Source organism: Bombus pyrosoma, linkage group LG4 (genome assembly GCF_014825855.1).
Source record: "Bombus pyrosoma isolate SC7728 linkage group LG4, ASM1482585v1, whole genome shotgun sequence".
NCBI classification, from domain to species: Eukaryota; Metazoa; Arthropoda; class Insecta; order Hymenoptera; family Apidae; genus Bombus; species Bombus pyrosoma.
Genome location: NC_057773.1, coordinates 837,088 through 852,838, shown reverse-complemented (window position 1 = coordinate 852,838; position 15,751 = coordinate 837,088). Strand labels below are relative to the sequence as shown.

Genomic DNA, 15,751 nt, shown 5'->3' with positions numbered 1-15,751 from the left:
TTTATTTAAAAAAATTCTCGTTGATAAAAGAATTATTTTTGTTTGGAAAGAAATATATTTCTGTTTTATATATGTGTACATATACTCCTATGTCGAAGGTGACCAGATTTTTTTATTAAAAAAGAGAATTTATTAAAAAAACTTCTCGTTTATAAAAGAATTAATTATTTTTGTTCGAAAAGTAATATATTTGTCTTATATATGTATACCTATATCCTATTAGCACAATATTTATCTACTTAGTCAGCAGGTGATATTTGTGAATCATATGTACAAATACTCAATGAATTTTCAAAATCATTTTCTTGAAAATAGAATTTTCTCCTTTCTTTTTCTTTTTGGAAGTTTCAACAAAATTCCTTTTTCACTTTTTTTGTAGGATAAATTGGTATTGCTCCATCTAGCATAATATTTTTCGGGATAAATATTCTATATATTAATCATTTTGTACATATTAAAAAGGATGTTTATTTCTAACTTTACAAAAATTATAACAGATTTCACTATAGTTCGTATATACGTCCACATTTAAACTTTTTTATTGTTCGTTCGGTAGGCCTTATAGAAAGATCTTTTCCAAAGAACTCCAATTTTATATTTTTTAAATAAATATTTATAATAACATTATCTTTAGGTATTGCTGAAAATAAACATGAATTAATGATAGGACAAAGGAATAATAATAAAGTATGAGACATAAAAAGGAATAGAAAAAGTATAAAATAAAAATTATATACTTCGCATAATATTATCTCTTCCACAAATTCTGAAAATATTTTTTGTATCTTGAACTACAATGCCACTTAATCCAACTAGACTAGGACATTTTGATCCAACAATGGAAATTTCAGCACCATGAAAATCTGCTTTAATTAACTGTTGATTAACATTTTCCCAATTTGGATCTGTAGAATCTTTTGGAATATTATTAAAAAACTTGGGGCCAAGTACTTGTTCCACATAATTTAGCCATAACTGATTTAATGGTAATAAGGCTGTATATTTCATATCACTTTTGCAACTAATCTTACGTAAACCAAGCTGCATTCGTTTCCTATTAGTTAATAACTTTCCTTGACATCGCTTTTTCTTGTTCCATTTATGTTTATGCTTAGCAAATATTAGTGACTGTAAAATAATTATAATTATGTCATAAATTAAATTTCTGGTAATTAATATGAGTACTGATCAAATTTTATTAGTAATACAATATAATTCCTACTCATTTATTTATTTATTATATATTTATATTCTATATATATATTTTTTATTGTTATTATACCTTTCTTAACTCATCTGCTACCGAACCAGTATCAGAGGAAGGCAATGCATTTTGTAGAAAATTCGTGATATATTGTTCACTATTTTCACATGTACTAATTTGTTTTGTTATACTTTTAGGTAATGTTAAACATATGCTTTCTGTAACAGTTAAAATAATTAATCATGATAACATTAGCAGCATATATTAACTAACCTTTTAATTAATAGATACGTACGATTTATTTGTGCCATTATCAGTAATAACAATAATAGAAATAAGTTAATTAAAGTAGATTTATTTTACTTTATCAAATTATAATAGATGAATTACAAAACGTAAACACAAAGTACTATTGACGTTAATATATTGTATTTCCAGTTCTTTCCTCAAAATTTCTCGCGTATATTATATTATTTTTTAGCAAATTATCTTAGGTTAGGTGACTAGAAGAATATTTTTTTAGGTTAATTTAAATTCAAACATGTTTAACTAATATTATGATATGTAAATATAATGATATATTTCTGTATTAACTTAATTATGTCAATATATATATCACTACATATTTTCTTTCTAAAATCTATGAAATTTGAATAAAAAAATCTGCGAAAACGAGACAGCACAAATTGCAGAACATGTAAATGAGTACAGCTAAATAAAATAACGGTTCATTTACTCGTAAGTAAGTAAAAATGATAAGTTCTTTATGTATTAGAAATTGAAGAAAAAGAAAAGTTATCAGACATCTATGTAAAGAATGCAAATTTAGCCTTTCTTTCATAAACTTATAAGTAGAACGATTTGTCTACTTTCACCGTGTGTTATAAGATTGTTTGTGTATATGTGTGGACCAATTTTAAAGAGTAAATATTTAAAGATAAGGTTTACATTTTTTCTATTTATTATACATCTATTTAACTTATATATTTTTTAACATTATTTATATCGTTATATAAAGTGTTCTAACAATCAAGAGGTATAGTTAAATAGTTGGCACGGAATGTTTCTAAATGTTGAATGTTACTTTTATGATTCTACGTGAACAAGCAAGTCGAAAATGTAGAATACAATTTGTTTATATGACTTCGTTAAAATCGAGTTTGAAAATTTGTCAAGCCTAGAAGCATACTTGAAGTTTAATTCCGTACTGAAGAGAACACATAAACTGAACAGTTGACAGGAGATTACTTTACGTGTGAAGATAGGTAAAAAATGTAGAATAAAATTTTTTCATAGGATGCTTCATTCGTTTCCAAGAAAACAACATTTGAAAATTTATCGAGTACGCGTGTACTAGACCAATTCTTAACTGAATACGTTCAAAGTTTCAAATTTTATTTTTCTCTTGGGTTACAAATAAATTAAAAGCTTTTGATCGATTCAAAATCCAAATTGTACTTCCCTGAAACGGACAAATTTTATTCTACATTTTTTATTTATTTTCGTATATAGAATAACTTACTTCCTACTGATTGCTTACTCATACCGTCGGTAATTAAACAAATTCACATATGTTAAACAAATTTTCACATTTGATTTTATTGAAAGCGAAGCGCCATATCAAAAAATTTTATTTTACATTTTTGATTTATTTTTTCAAAAGTAGAATCAATCACTTTCTTCGATTGTACTATGTTTATTGGGACACCCTGTATATTGTACTTAAAGATATAATTCGGAAAATCATGAAAAGATAAGCCTTATTTGTACGCTAATCCTGTAATGCACAGATGCATGTAAATAAAATAACGCTTGAAACAACATTTTGAACGTCAAATAAATATGTTAAAAAATAGATCAATTTTATTGTATTAAGGACAGACCGATATTCTATTTGTTAAAGTAATATTTCTTCGGTAATATAAAAATTAAGAACGTAACTAGGTATATTTTGTTGATCTTAGAATCGAAAGTTAGAAACTTTACATTAAGACATTAAAGAAAAAAGTTAAAGAAAGAAACTAGAAATTTAGCAGTGTAGTCTACTTACTGACTACTTGAGTCGAAAGTCGTCGACAATCGTGGCATGTATGGACGGACCGTGTCTATAATCGTGGCTCGGTGTAAATGTATAGTGTCAAATTAACCATGTTGAAACGCATATTTGGCATCGTAGAAATCAATTGAAAATAATAAAAAATGGTGTCATTAATAAAAAAGCAACTATTGAAACATTTATCAAGGTATTTACACGCTAAACTGTTAAATAAATTTCATTATTAATTGCACAGTACAATTAAAAATTGTACCACCCTTAATTAAGTAGAACAAGCAAGTTATAATTGTGGACAATTTTATTTATTTTGTTAATCACCGTTATTATTATTATCGTTAAATTATTAGTCGTATTTTTTTGTGTTTATCTACAATTATTAACATAATTATTAACATGAAAAGTCTTAGATAATTGTTTAAAATTACAATATAAATAAAATGTTATCTTATGTCTGCATTATGAACAGATTTCAATATGTTACATATAAATTTACAGAAGATAAATCTATTGTAAAAAAGAAATATGCCACTGTATTTTATTCACAATATGATGTTTATGTGTATTTATTTAAATTTATAGGTTTACCAAGAACTTATCAGCTGATAAAATAAATTTAAGTGCATTTAAAGGTGAAGGCGAACTAACAAATTTAGAACTTGATGAAATAGTTTTAACTGATTTGTTAGAATTGCCGTCATGGCTTAGATTAACAAATGCTTGGTGCAATAAAGTTTCATTTCGTATACAATGGACCAAATTAAGAAGTGTTCCTATTTTTTTGGTAAATAACAACTGTCTATTTATTCATATTAATTATGTACATTTTTATATATTCATTTTTTAAACTATTTGTCGATATACTTTTCCATAATACAATAGAATTACTAATATTATGTTATAATAAAATTTTGATTAGATCTTGATATTTATAGAGTTTAGATGAAGTTCATATAGAAGTAGAAACATGTGAAGATTTGAGGGATTTATCTTCTCCGCAAGGGCTTTCTTCATATACTGGTCCTGCAAAATATTCTTTTATACATAAAGTAATCGATGGTATAACAGTGACTGTTAATACTGTATCAGTTACATTCAAAAGTCCTGCATTCATTGCTTCAGTTCAGGTACATAGTGTTATTGGTTTATTTACTAATGAAATCTGCTTTCATATCTTTATTAGAAGCTATTATGAAATTATTATTTTGTTATAGATGAATCGCATTATTGTGGAATCGAAATCTGCAACATGGCTACGGTGTGATCTAAGGACTACTAGAGTGAAAGATCCTGATCGTGGACAGTTACTTATTTTTAAAGAATTAGAATGGCAGACAGTTAGAATAGAGGCACAAAGTACTAAAGATAAGAACCTTACGCCATTACGTTTACTTACGAATCAAGCAAGGTGTCGGATTACTATTAAAAAAAGAATATCAGGTTAAAAATATTTTAATAAGTAACAAATATATTTCCCATTCTTTTGTTTTCTAAGTACAATAGAATGATATAACATATGAATTTGTATTTTAGATTGTTTTGTTATGGGATCAAGACTGATTCTTATATTAGATGATCTCTTATGGGTTTTAACAGATTCGCAGTTGAAAGCAGCACTTCATTTTATTGACTCTTTAGGTGGTTTGATAGAAAAAGCTACAGTATTAGAGCGTAAAACTAAAGCAGCTAGAAAATTAGAGGTTTGTAAGGCAAAATTAGGAAACAAAATAGAAAGTTTCAATCATATGATAAGTATATTTTCATGGTTTTAGGTATTGCCAGAGTATCAAGCACAAATATCTCAACAATCAAGGACAAAAAATCAATATAATACTGCTATTTCTAAAATTTTTACCAGATATGATGTTGTAGAAACTTCATATCATTTCCTTTGTCAAAGAATTGATTTACATTTATGTGATGATGCTGGTAGTAAGTAAATTCAAATCTTTTATTGTTTTTTTAACAACAATGTTGTAATATTATTTATTTTCTACCTAGATGGTAGATCCTCCCATCCCGACTTAAAGGATGGCGGTGCACTGCAAATTTCATTAGTTAGATTTCAAGTTGATTATTATCCATATCACTTAGCAATGGCTGATAGAAAACATTGGGCTAAATATAAAGAGAATGCTACACCTCATAGCCAATGGTTACAGCAATCCTTAAGTTCTTTTCGAAGTCAGTTTATGGATCTCATAGATTCTGGCAGAACACAGCATTCTCCTTTAACTAGGAGCCAAGGAAACATTACAGGTTTGTAATGTTTGTAAACAGTCAATCACAAACATGTCTTTTTAATATTAATAAAATATCGTTTCTTATTCTCATTTAGTTAATAACACAAAAGGTTTAGGAGACAATTCGGAAAAGGGTAATCAATCTCAAAATATAAACATAGCTGTTGATGAGAAAAAAAAGTCGCAACATCCTAGTGGTAATCCAGTGAAAAATTACATTTTGGAACAGCTGGCTAAATTAATGACAACATGCATTATAATAAGGATAGATGATTTTACCTTATACAAAGTAACCACAACGTCTCGTAATCCAGTACCAAAAGAATTTGTTATGGGTATGTGTAAGTTTTACGATGATCAAATTAATTTATTTACTAGGTTTACTTTTTTAAAATGATCCTTTATATAAAGCTTCCATATAATATCAATAATTATTTCGTTTAATAATTGCACAGCTCAAACAAGGAAGAAACATGCAACAGGTACAGATTACAAACAGTAATAGTATATTCATATTAATATTGCATTATAAATATCAATTAAACATAACTTCATGTTTAAGAAGTTTTGTTGCTTCATGTATTATGTTGTTATTATATCTTATATGTATCATATTATTGAGCATTAATTTACAACTTAGTACAAAACGTTTTTAACAGCAGTTCTAAATATATGAATATTATTATTATTATATATTATAAATATTATACATATATTAATTAATATATGTATAATTAATCTGAAGCGTAATTATAATATATTTAAAAGATAATCATAGTATAATTTGCTTTTCTAAAGCAAACATTTTAATCAAAATTTTTAAACGTCTTTTTTATGTTCTTCTTTTAAAAGATACGTATCAGTTCTATTGCAGTTGTAAGTAATATTCAATAATCTTTTATATATTTATTTCATAGTTTCTAAGAAGAAAATTAGAAACAAAGTATGTAAAAAACATTACAAATATTCAAAAAATAAGTAATGAATTATGTAATATACTTTCCAAGTATTTCGAATGGAACGTTATTCTATTTAACATTATCTACCACTTTTCAATTATAAAAATATAGAAAATTATAATTCTGTTAAGTAATTAAAATTTCAATCATTTATAAAGAAGCATATAATTTTTCGTGTCTTTTAAGAAGGCTTCTGATAAAAAAATTTGTTGTATTTATCTTACAGATTCTAGGGACTATGTTGTGTAGATATATATAAATGGTTATACTTCATGCAATCATTGTGGTTTGCATTTTGTAATATGTAACAGATAACATCATGTGAATTTTTACTGTTGTATGGAGTATATTCATAACGCATGTATGTTATTGGAGAATATATTTACATTTCTATTACACTTTATTGAAATATTTTTATGTTGCTTAGGTGACAGAGATAAATTTTGTCTTCCAGAAGATGTTACAATTGTTCATGCTGAATTTACATATTATTATTATCCTGGAGATATTACATTTCCATGTAAGTAAACATATAATTATCATGTTAACAAATTTTAAATTAATCTACAACTTCATCTATTTTGTAATTGTTTAGTGCCACCACCAAAATTTTATGTACAACTGAATCCTATCCAAGTAAATTTTGATGTCTGTTCCTGCTTATGGTTTAATTCATTTGCATTAAATTTATATCATTCTCTAATGGATAAGGATAAACAATCAACATATACTTCCACTAATTTAATGTATTTTGATGTAAAAATCGAAGCTATACTTCCAAGGGCAAGTACTAAGACATTTGTATTATAGGTTAAAGTCTCGTACTACTATACCCTCAATATACTTATTATCCTCAGGTAGTTTTTGAAAGCCAACAAGATTATCCTAATCAGAAGGATAGGCCAAAGTCTTTGCACATACAGACGTCGAGAGCGTCAATAACAAATGTTCGATCCGCAGAAAGATCTTCAAGAGCAGATTTAGCACAGTGTGTAAACGCTTTTCAAATGGGACAGATGTTTTTTGCTACAGACTTTCCAAATAGATCGAATGATTTTCATATTCTTACAGATAAATTTTTGGCACATTGCGCAGGTAAAAGTTTTGTACACAAATATATTTTTCACATTATTATTATATAGTATGATACATATATTTCACATTCATTTATTTATTACAGGCACTGATAATATTCGATATCCACCACCTAATTTTAGCAGTAATTCTGTAAACGAATTAGTTCGTCAATTACACCGGGAGCTTTTATGGACTGAAGCTAAAGACATATGGTGTTGTAATTTGGAACCCGTTTGGGGAGATTTTCTTGGTGCTCGTGCGGTCGGACAAAACCGACCTGTGCCGTTCCTTGATGCATTTCCTTTAACTCTATGGTGTTACATGTCTATGAAATCGTCAGAGAAAGATTCATCAGAAAATAAATCTACTGCTGACATTCATGGTCTTGCATACATAAGCAATTTAGTTAGCGTCCAGATAAATCACTATCAATATTTGTTCTTGTTAAGATTATCGGAAGTTTTATCGGAAATGGCAACGTATCTAAATATTGATTCTAATAAAATATTAAAGGTTGATTGTGGTAGTTCACTTGTTATTGGTGCATTGATACCACAAGTAGAAGTAACATTTGTCATGCCGTCGCATACCCCTGGTAAAGAAAATTCTGGAGGTGATTTGGAATCCGTTATGCCAGATTCATCTAGCATAGCAGATGACATTCCAGGTTCGTCTATTCCATGGCAAAGTACAGAACGAGTTGAGAGCAGTAGTAAAAAGATTAATATAAATAATGAAACAATAACGCCACAAAGTGACGTATCATCAATGTTGTCAATGGATTTTATACATTCTAGTATACCTCAAACTGTTGTGACCTTTAAACAGAATGGTACCAATAAACACGAAAATAATATGCAGATAAGAAATGTAGCACATGATAAAAGGTGCATTGCTGTAGAGGAAGAGAAATCATTGCCTACTTTAAGATATACTGCTGATGCTACAAATAAGCATAGCAAAGGAGATTCGTTTTCAAATACACCATTCATTCCTAATAATTTCAACGTTGGTCTCTCTTCTATGAAAAAAGGATTAAGTAATTTGATGACATCAATTGATTCAGCTTTGAAGGCTTCTCCAGAAGATGGTAGCAGTGATACTGTGTCTATAAGAAGTGATGTTAGTTCTGACAGTGAGAACTACGTTTTAATTAATCTTCAAGATCAAGAAAAATTAGATACAATGTTTTCTGTTGATAATTCAATTAGAATAACAGCAGTAGAAGAAGCTAGTGAAGTAGTTGAAGAAACTCCTGATACTCAGAGTGAAAAATCTATGGATAGTGTGTGTAAACGAAAGGATATTGTAAGTCTATGTTATGTAATATAATAATATAATACAATTGAAAACTTTAATGTCCTGATTAGATATAATCCTTTTTAGGTATCTATGGCAACATTTAAATTATCTAAAGTTGAATTTATTCAACAATCTCTTGGATATGCATCATCAATTAAAGTTCAAATTTCAAATATTGGTAATGATGAATGTTCATCTATCCCATGGGATGAATTTCAGGTAATATTATCTTCTATTCATCTAAATGATAAATTTCCTGTTTGCTGATTACATACAATATGCTATTTTAAATCTATTAAATAGATCTAAATACTGAGGTTTTTTTTAATATTGCTGCAATCGAAAATATATTATTCTTTAGTGTTTCTTTCATACAATAATTTCATTAGAGAGTTTAAACTTTTTTTATATACTATATGAAGTGCTTTTTATTGTGTACAGATTTAATATATTTCTAATCAATACAAATTTAACCATTTATAGAGGACATATTGCTCTGAAACTTATGTTAAAATTTTTTAAGATGTTTCAAGTATGAAATTTGATTACATTAAATTAGTAATGCAATATCTTATGCAAATAATATTTAAGTTTTTTGTATAAACTTGGAATGTATTCATGACTAACATTTTATTCCTAGTTACATACTTCGTGTGCCACGAAACTCTTTTGATTTTATTTCTAGCTTTATATCACGTACATTATAAACATTTTTATATTATATATGTATATTTATACAATGTTTGTCTTTAACTTTTTTTGCATGCTTCTCCTGCGTCTCTCCTTCTCTTGTGAATGTTTTTATGTGGCACTTGTGGCAGGTCAAGAGAAAGGTATTGGCAAAGTACTCATATATTTCATATTAAATGCCTTGTACTATGTACATTTTATCGCATGTCTAGTTCTTTTGAATTAATTATGTCACTATGCTGTACAAATTGCATATATATAAATATTTGTCCTACTGATCATTTCAAAAAGATTATTGTGAATGTATAGATTTGGTTTTTAGATTAGTATATAATAACTAAAATATAACTAGTATATAATAACTAAAGGAAAATATTTGACGATTTACTTTTAGGTGATAATTTGTAATCCTTATTGATAAGTAATTATTGATATGCAAATGATAAATTTGTAGAGTATATGACAATTACATACAAGTTTATTATTACACTATTATGTTGCATAATTAGCAGTTAATATTTTATTGTTATTTTTTATTTGTATATACAAACGAATTATGTAAGCATTTCAAAAGTACACACTTTTACTTTTATGTGAAGGGTTTAAAGCTTTTTAGTTTTTAATTTCATAATATGTATATGTACTCAAAGCGTAATAATTTCATGTAGCATGGTATGAAATAATGCTTAGCTGGAATGTATTTGAAAAGCTTTCAAATGCGATTGCAGATTATGTGTATTTTATATGAATTATACGGAAATGAAAGTAGCTTTGTTTATAAAACAAGTTTTTGTAGCTTTTTATGTTAAAATTTTTTAACTTATCACATATTAATAAGAAAAAATTAACAATATTTTTGTATTTAAATGTTTAATTACATATTATGGAAATATATATAGAGTATGCTTATAAAGAAGCTAATATTAAGAATTTGTTCTTATTATCTAATATATGCAAATGATAATTTAGTTTTCAACGATTTTATAGTTTATTTTCCATAATTTCATACTTATAGCTTAGTTTTAAATTTTTATGAATTTATTACAAAATAAAAGAATTATAATTCTATTACATAGTAGAAATTATAATTATAATATAGTTTAAATGTTATACATATATTTTTTAATATTTTTTGTTTATTAGACAAAATTCAGTGCACGATCACGAGGTTGGGTCGAATTACCTTCAGATTCTAACTGTAGATCATGTATTAAACTACGTTTGGATCATGATTTAAAATGCAAGTCAGATTCTTGGAAATTGTCTCAAGCAAGTCGAGCTATAAGGAATAAAAATATGCACTTAAATCAGAATCAAGATAATACAACTGAGGAAGAGGTAGATACTACTATAGACGTACATAACAAACAAAGTGTTTTGGATTTGTTTGAAGATAAATTAGAAGTTAAAGTTACTAATGTATCAATGGCTTTGTCTATGAGTTCAATAAGTGGTCTTACAGACTTAACTGAAGATGAAATTATACCTAGACCGATACCATTGCAGGTATGTTAAATTTTATTGTATTATTTCTTTTAACTTTATTTTTAATTACATAACATTTCTATTTTATTGCAGATATATCTGGAGAGTATATCATTGCGTTTAAATGAAGATCGTCCACCAAATAATATAACTTCGCCAGGACCAATTCCTATAGATCTGAATATTGCAAAGCTTAAGATAGTACGAGATGCAAATGGGGTTTTTCATATCGAACCAGTTGGTAGGTAACAATATACAATGAAGTTTTGTTATTATTATTTGCCACTTATTATTTTCATACAAGGAAGATATATAGTGTTTAATATAGTATAGTACAGTAAGTTTATAATATAGTAGGTTTTCGAAATACATTTAAGTGACAAATTCTTTTATTTAAAAATTTGTTTACTTTTTTAAAATTAATGTTATACATTGTATAATTCTGTGCATTCAGACGGCCTTTCTAATGTGAGCATTTATACAAAACAATTAGAAAAATAGTAGTAGCATTTATTGCTTTAATAATATTGTTTAATAGGACATTGAATAAATAGAATTTTAGATTTGCATTTAATTATGCAAAGGCATGTTTTATATTTTCTCAAATCAAAAGAAAATAATTTCTGCTTATTATCACGTATGCTTATTAAAATTTTTAATGCAATTTATAAATTAGCATGAATGAACAACATATAGAGTGTCCAGAAAGGTTGGGACAAAACTTATATTATATGTTAATGAGGCCAAGTAGGTATGAAAAGTTCATGTAAACTTATGACCAAAAATGTTTTATTGAAGAGTTATGAGCGTTCAAAGATTTCTGAGAAAGACTCATTATATAGAATTGCAGAAAGACACAAATACATTTACTACTATTTCTACAATAGCAGGAATATTCGAAAGAGTTCAACAATTATTAGTTCGATGAATGATTTGCATTCTTGGTATTCTTACAGAAGCAATTTCAAACATTTATTATAACTGTCAAAGCTATTAATAAAAATTTTTTGATGCTTATAACTCTTTAATAAAGCATTTTCGGACATAAGGTTATATAAATTTTTTGATCTACTTGACCTTATTAACATGTAGTATAAGTTTTGTGCTAACATTTTTGGCCCAACATGCCTTCTTTGGACATGCTGCATATAAGGTACAAAACATTGTTTTATAACGCTGCTTATTGTTCACAAATAGTTTAGATAGTAAATATATATTGTTTACTCACCATCTATGTTTAATAAAAAATATTTAATTTCCTAATTCGTTAAAAGTAATTTTTTATTAGAAGCACAACTTTTTTGTGTATTTTATAGATCACTATAAAATATTTTCCTATACATTCCTCTACTATTAATCTAACTCAAACATTTTATTTCTAGTAAACCTGAGCAGAAGTAATTCCCTTGTAACACTCACAAGCAGTGATACTCAAATAGTCGAAAATATGAATCATGAAATGGAACTAAATATTTTAAGACAGTCCAGTAAACAGTTGAAATTGGATAATGAACAGCTTCGGCGTCGTCTTAATGCTTTGGAGAAAATATCAGAAGAAAATACGAAATTAATACGTATAAAAGAAGAATCTACTGTAATCAAATCTCATTTAAGTGCAGCACAAGAAGACATACAGCTGCTTCTGAAAGAAAAAAGAGCCTTGCAAGAAACAATAACAGAACTTCAAAATCGAATAATTGGAAGTGGCCCAGGCAATGCTACTCGTGCATCTTGGTCATCAAAGAGATAGCATACCAGTTGTTTTGATTGTTCCAAATGCTGTAGTTCGAATAAGTCATAATAATAATTTTATTAATTGTTACTTTTCATATTATTAGAAGTGAAATTTTACACAATTGAGTTAATATGTGTTTTCATAGCATCTATATTTACCTTAAAGAGAGAAAGGTATGTCATATTAGAACGTTTGGTTCCTTACTATACGAATTTAATATGTTACATTGACTTTTAAGTCTTATAAAGGGAAAACTTGAATAACACATTTATTATAATATGTTATGGACAAAAATTTCCTGAGTTTACTTGTTGTTTTGTATATTATCTTGTCTACCATATTTATGCTAGTAATTGCCTTTAGCTATTCAATAGTCATTATTCAAGCTATTGAATAGTTATTCAAATCTATTCAAGCTATTCAATAATCATTAAGATAACATTCAGTTATATAAGATGCACTTACATGAAATATACTGATTTTTACTATGAGCAAGTACAAGGCGATAAATAATGGCAATAGTAGTCAGTGTTTAGCATTTTCATTAATAAAACAAATAAAAAAAAGATTGGTGGAATGAATATTCTGGATATATACATGTGTATTTATTATATGCGATAATACACGTGTTAAAACGTGATGTATATACGAGGTTGTTAATATTTTTGCGCGCGTACCACACACACACACACACACACACACACACACACACACACACACACACACACACACACACACACACACACACACACACACACACACACACACACACACAATTATTTATATATATTAATATATAATATATTAATTAATGGTTAATATAATATAATTATTATATAATTTATTATTTATATTTAATATATTATTATATATTAATATTAATATATTATGTATATAATATATAAATATTATGTAATATTTATATATACATATTTGTTGCATATATAGATATAAAACGTACATGATAGATTATAGTATGCTAGTCAAATTATTGCAATATATGTTTGGTTTTATAGCAGTGGTTGTTACCTAGTATGAAAACAGAGAATTGAATATAAATTTTTTACCAATGCTTTTTGTTCTTCTCATCGTAAATGTTCTGACGAATTTCATAGGCAACTTTTAACGGAATGGGAGTATACAGTAAAGTAATATAATAAATGTAAGATATTAATGGATATTGAATGATAAATTATTTGAGCCTACCAGATAGATTGTCTAGCTTAAAATCAATGAAGAACATGTTCGTATTAATGTATATGTATAAGATGTGTATAAGAGTGAATACATGTGATTTAATAATCCGTTACGTGATAAAAATAAAACTGACTATAATATACAATATACAATGATAATCTAGAATGTTTTGATAAGACTGTAAAACTGATGTTATTTCCTGTGTCATTTCCTGTATTTCTGTTAAACTGAAGATATGCATTGATTGATATTTATCTTTGGAAATGAATAATATTGGACTACAGTAAACCAAAATTAATAGTGTATTATAGTGGACTAATAATTTTGTCATATTGTATGTTGTGATATCTTGACATTTTATCATTGTATGTTACAATAAATTTAATTTCCAGGATGGGTTGCTGGCCAATCCTTTTGTTACAAAACAATGAGGTATTTTTCTAATGTGTATCAATGACAATTGCTAATTAGATCTTTTTTATTTTAAAATTCTGATTTTTTCAAATAAAACGAAAACAAAAACAGTTTTTTCCACTATAACAAATTTATTAAATTCAGTGTCAGTTTTTTTAAAATAAAAAATAAAATAAAATAATTCACATTAATATGAGATGTTGGAAAAATAATTTTTTTGCACTTAGGTATTATGCAGAACATAAAAGTCTTGACTGCGTTGTATAATATTTGTTTACTTAGTCAGGAATATTTAACTATTCGATTAGATTAAAATTTTTGTATTTTATCTCTATGATTAAATGTAAGTTCTACTTATCATGTTTTATTTTTTAAAATGTTATATCTCTAAAATTTTGTATTTAAAATTTAATATTAAATTTTTTATTGTGTTTATTATAGTATGCTAAATTAAAATATTTTGGGACATAATCACAGAATCATATATAGGGAAAAATTTGAGTCTATTATGAAAATAGATTATATGTTACCATATATTATAGTGGAATGAACTGTATATTTATAATTGTCTGTACATATCTTACATATCTGAGTATGTAAAAAAATTAAAACGCAAGAATTTTAGATGTTCACATCACATTTAAACATTGATATGTTCTTATAATCTATGTCTTGCAATGGAATATTCAAGTTTTAATTTAATTATAATAAATCTTTACTTTCTTACTATACAATTATATACGTTTAGTCCCTGAAAGAATAATGCTTGAATCTTTTAAATATTATATATTTGTTATATTGTAGTATTGTATAATTTTATCAAATATGTTTGTTAAAAATGTTAATTTAAAATGCTTCTTTTTCATTGTTATTGTATTTTAATTTCTCCAAATATCTTTATTGAAAACAATATTTATATTGTTGTATATAAAACATATATTATTTCTAAACTTTATGTTATTTAATATACGAAAAATTAAAATTTTATGATTGAATATAAGTTATCTTTATAATAAAATAAAATTTAAGATGTTATTTTAATGATTTTAAAATATTTATTTTGATAAATTATTTTTTCTACTCAGTCGATTTAATTACACATTGTTCAAATTTTTGTTTTCTCTTTATATGAATATTTTAGGATGTAACTATTATATTGTTATGAATAAATTTTGTCACTTTTGATGAATGTATGTTAAAAAAATTATTATCTTGCAGTAATTCTGTGATAATTATAGTATTTAAGTAACTATATTTCAAAATTTAACTTCATTTGTTAAATTCTAGCTTAAGAAACACATTATTTTAAATATTATATATATTTATTCAAACATATAATTTTTAAACGCAATTATTTTGTAATTTTGTAATCAAATAATGTATAATACAGGT

General features: G+C 26.1%; 2 protein-coding genes across 9 annotated transcripts; one reads left to right on the top strand and one right to left on the bottom strand.

Annotated features, from left to right (window-relative positions):
- Nucleotides 1–448: 448 nt before the first annotated feature.
- On the bottom strand, nucleotides 449–3,198 carry LOC122566862 (ribonuclease P protein subunit p29). 4 transcript variants are annotated; one of them, XM_043724718.1, is made up of 5 exons: nucleotides 2,394–2,688; nucleotides 1,500–1,707; nucleotides 1,283–1,422; nucleotides 738–1,128; nucleotides 449–640 (listed from the first exon to the last, which is right to left on the bottom strand). In XM_043724718.1, exons 2-5 carry the CDS (start codon nucleotides 1,513–1,515, stop codon nucleotides 504–506), a joined length of 684 nt encoding a protein of 227 aa, XP_043580653.1. In that variant the 5' UTR covers nucleotides 1,516–1,707; nucleotides 2,394–2,688; the 3' UTR covers nucleotides 449–503. The 4 variants fall into 4 exon arrangements, with proteins under 4 accessions (XP_043580653.1, XP_043580652.1, XP_043580654.1 ...); XM_043724717.1 differs by lacking the exon at nucleotides 2,394–2,688 and adding an exon at nucleotides 1,941–2,386; XM_043724719.1 differs by lacking the exon at nucleotides 2,394–2,688 and adding an exon at nucleotides 1,799–1,912.
- Nucleotides 3,199–3,259: 61 nt separating this feature from the next.
- On the top strand, nucleotides 3,260–13,502 carry LOC122566861 (UHRF1-binding protein 1). 5 transcript variants are annotated; one of them, XM_043724714.1, is made up of 18 exons: nucleotides 3,260–3,447; nucleotides 3,840–4,041; nucleotides 4,193–4,384; nucleotides 4,472–4,697; nucleotides 4,791–4,957; nucleotides 5,030–5,189; nucleotides 5,259–5,516; nucleotides 5,596–5,835; nucleotides 5,956–5,982; nucleotides 6,887–6,979; nucleotides 7,055–7,242; nucleotides 7,317–7,554; nucleotides 7,640–8,844; nucleotides 8,923–9,057; nucleotides 9,660–9,671; nucleotides 10,672–11,034; nucleotides 11,107–11,254; nucleotides 11,468–12,300. In XM_043724714.1, exons 1-18 carry the CDS (start codon nucleotides 3,404–3,406, stop codon nucleotides 11,512–11,514), a joined length of 3,945 nt encoding a protein of 1,314 aa, XP_043580649.1. In that variant the 5' UTR covers nucleotides 3,260–3,403; the 3' UTR covers nucleotides 11,515–12,300. The 5 variants fall into 5 exon arrangements, with proteins under 5 accessions (XP_043580649.1, XP_043580645.1, XP_043580647.1 ...); XM_043724710.1 differs by lacking the exon at nucleotides 11,468–12,300 and adding an exon at nucleotides 12,396–13,502 and having other exon boundaries at nucleotides 3,261–3,447; XM_043724712.1 differs by lacking the exons at nucleotides 5,956–5,982; nucleotides 11,468–12,300 and adding an exon at nucleotides 12,396–13,502 and having other exon boundaries at nucleotides 3,262–3,447.
- Nucleotides 13,503–15,751: the final 2,249 nt, after the last annotated feature.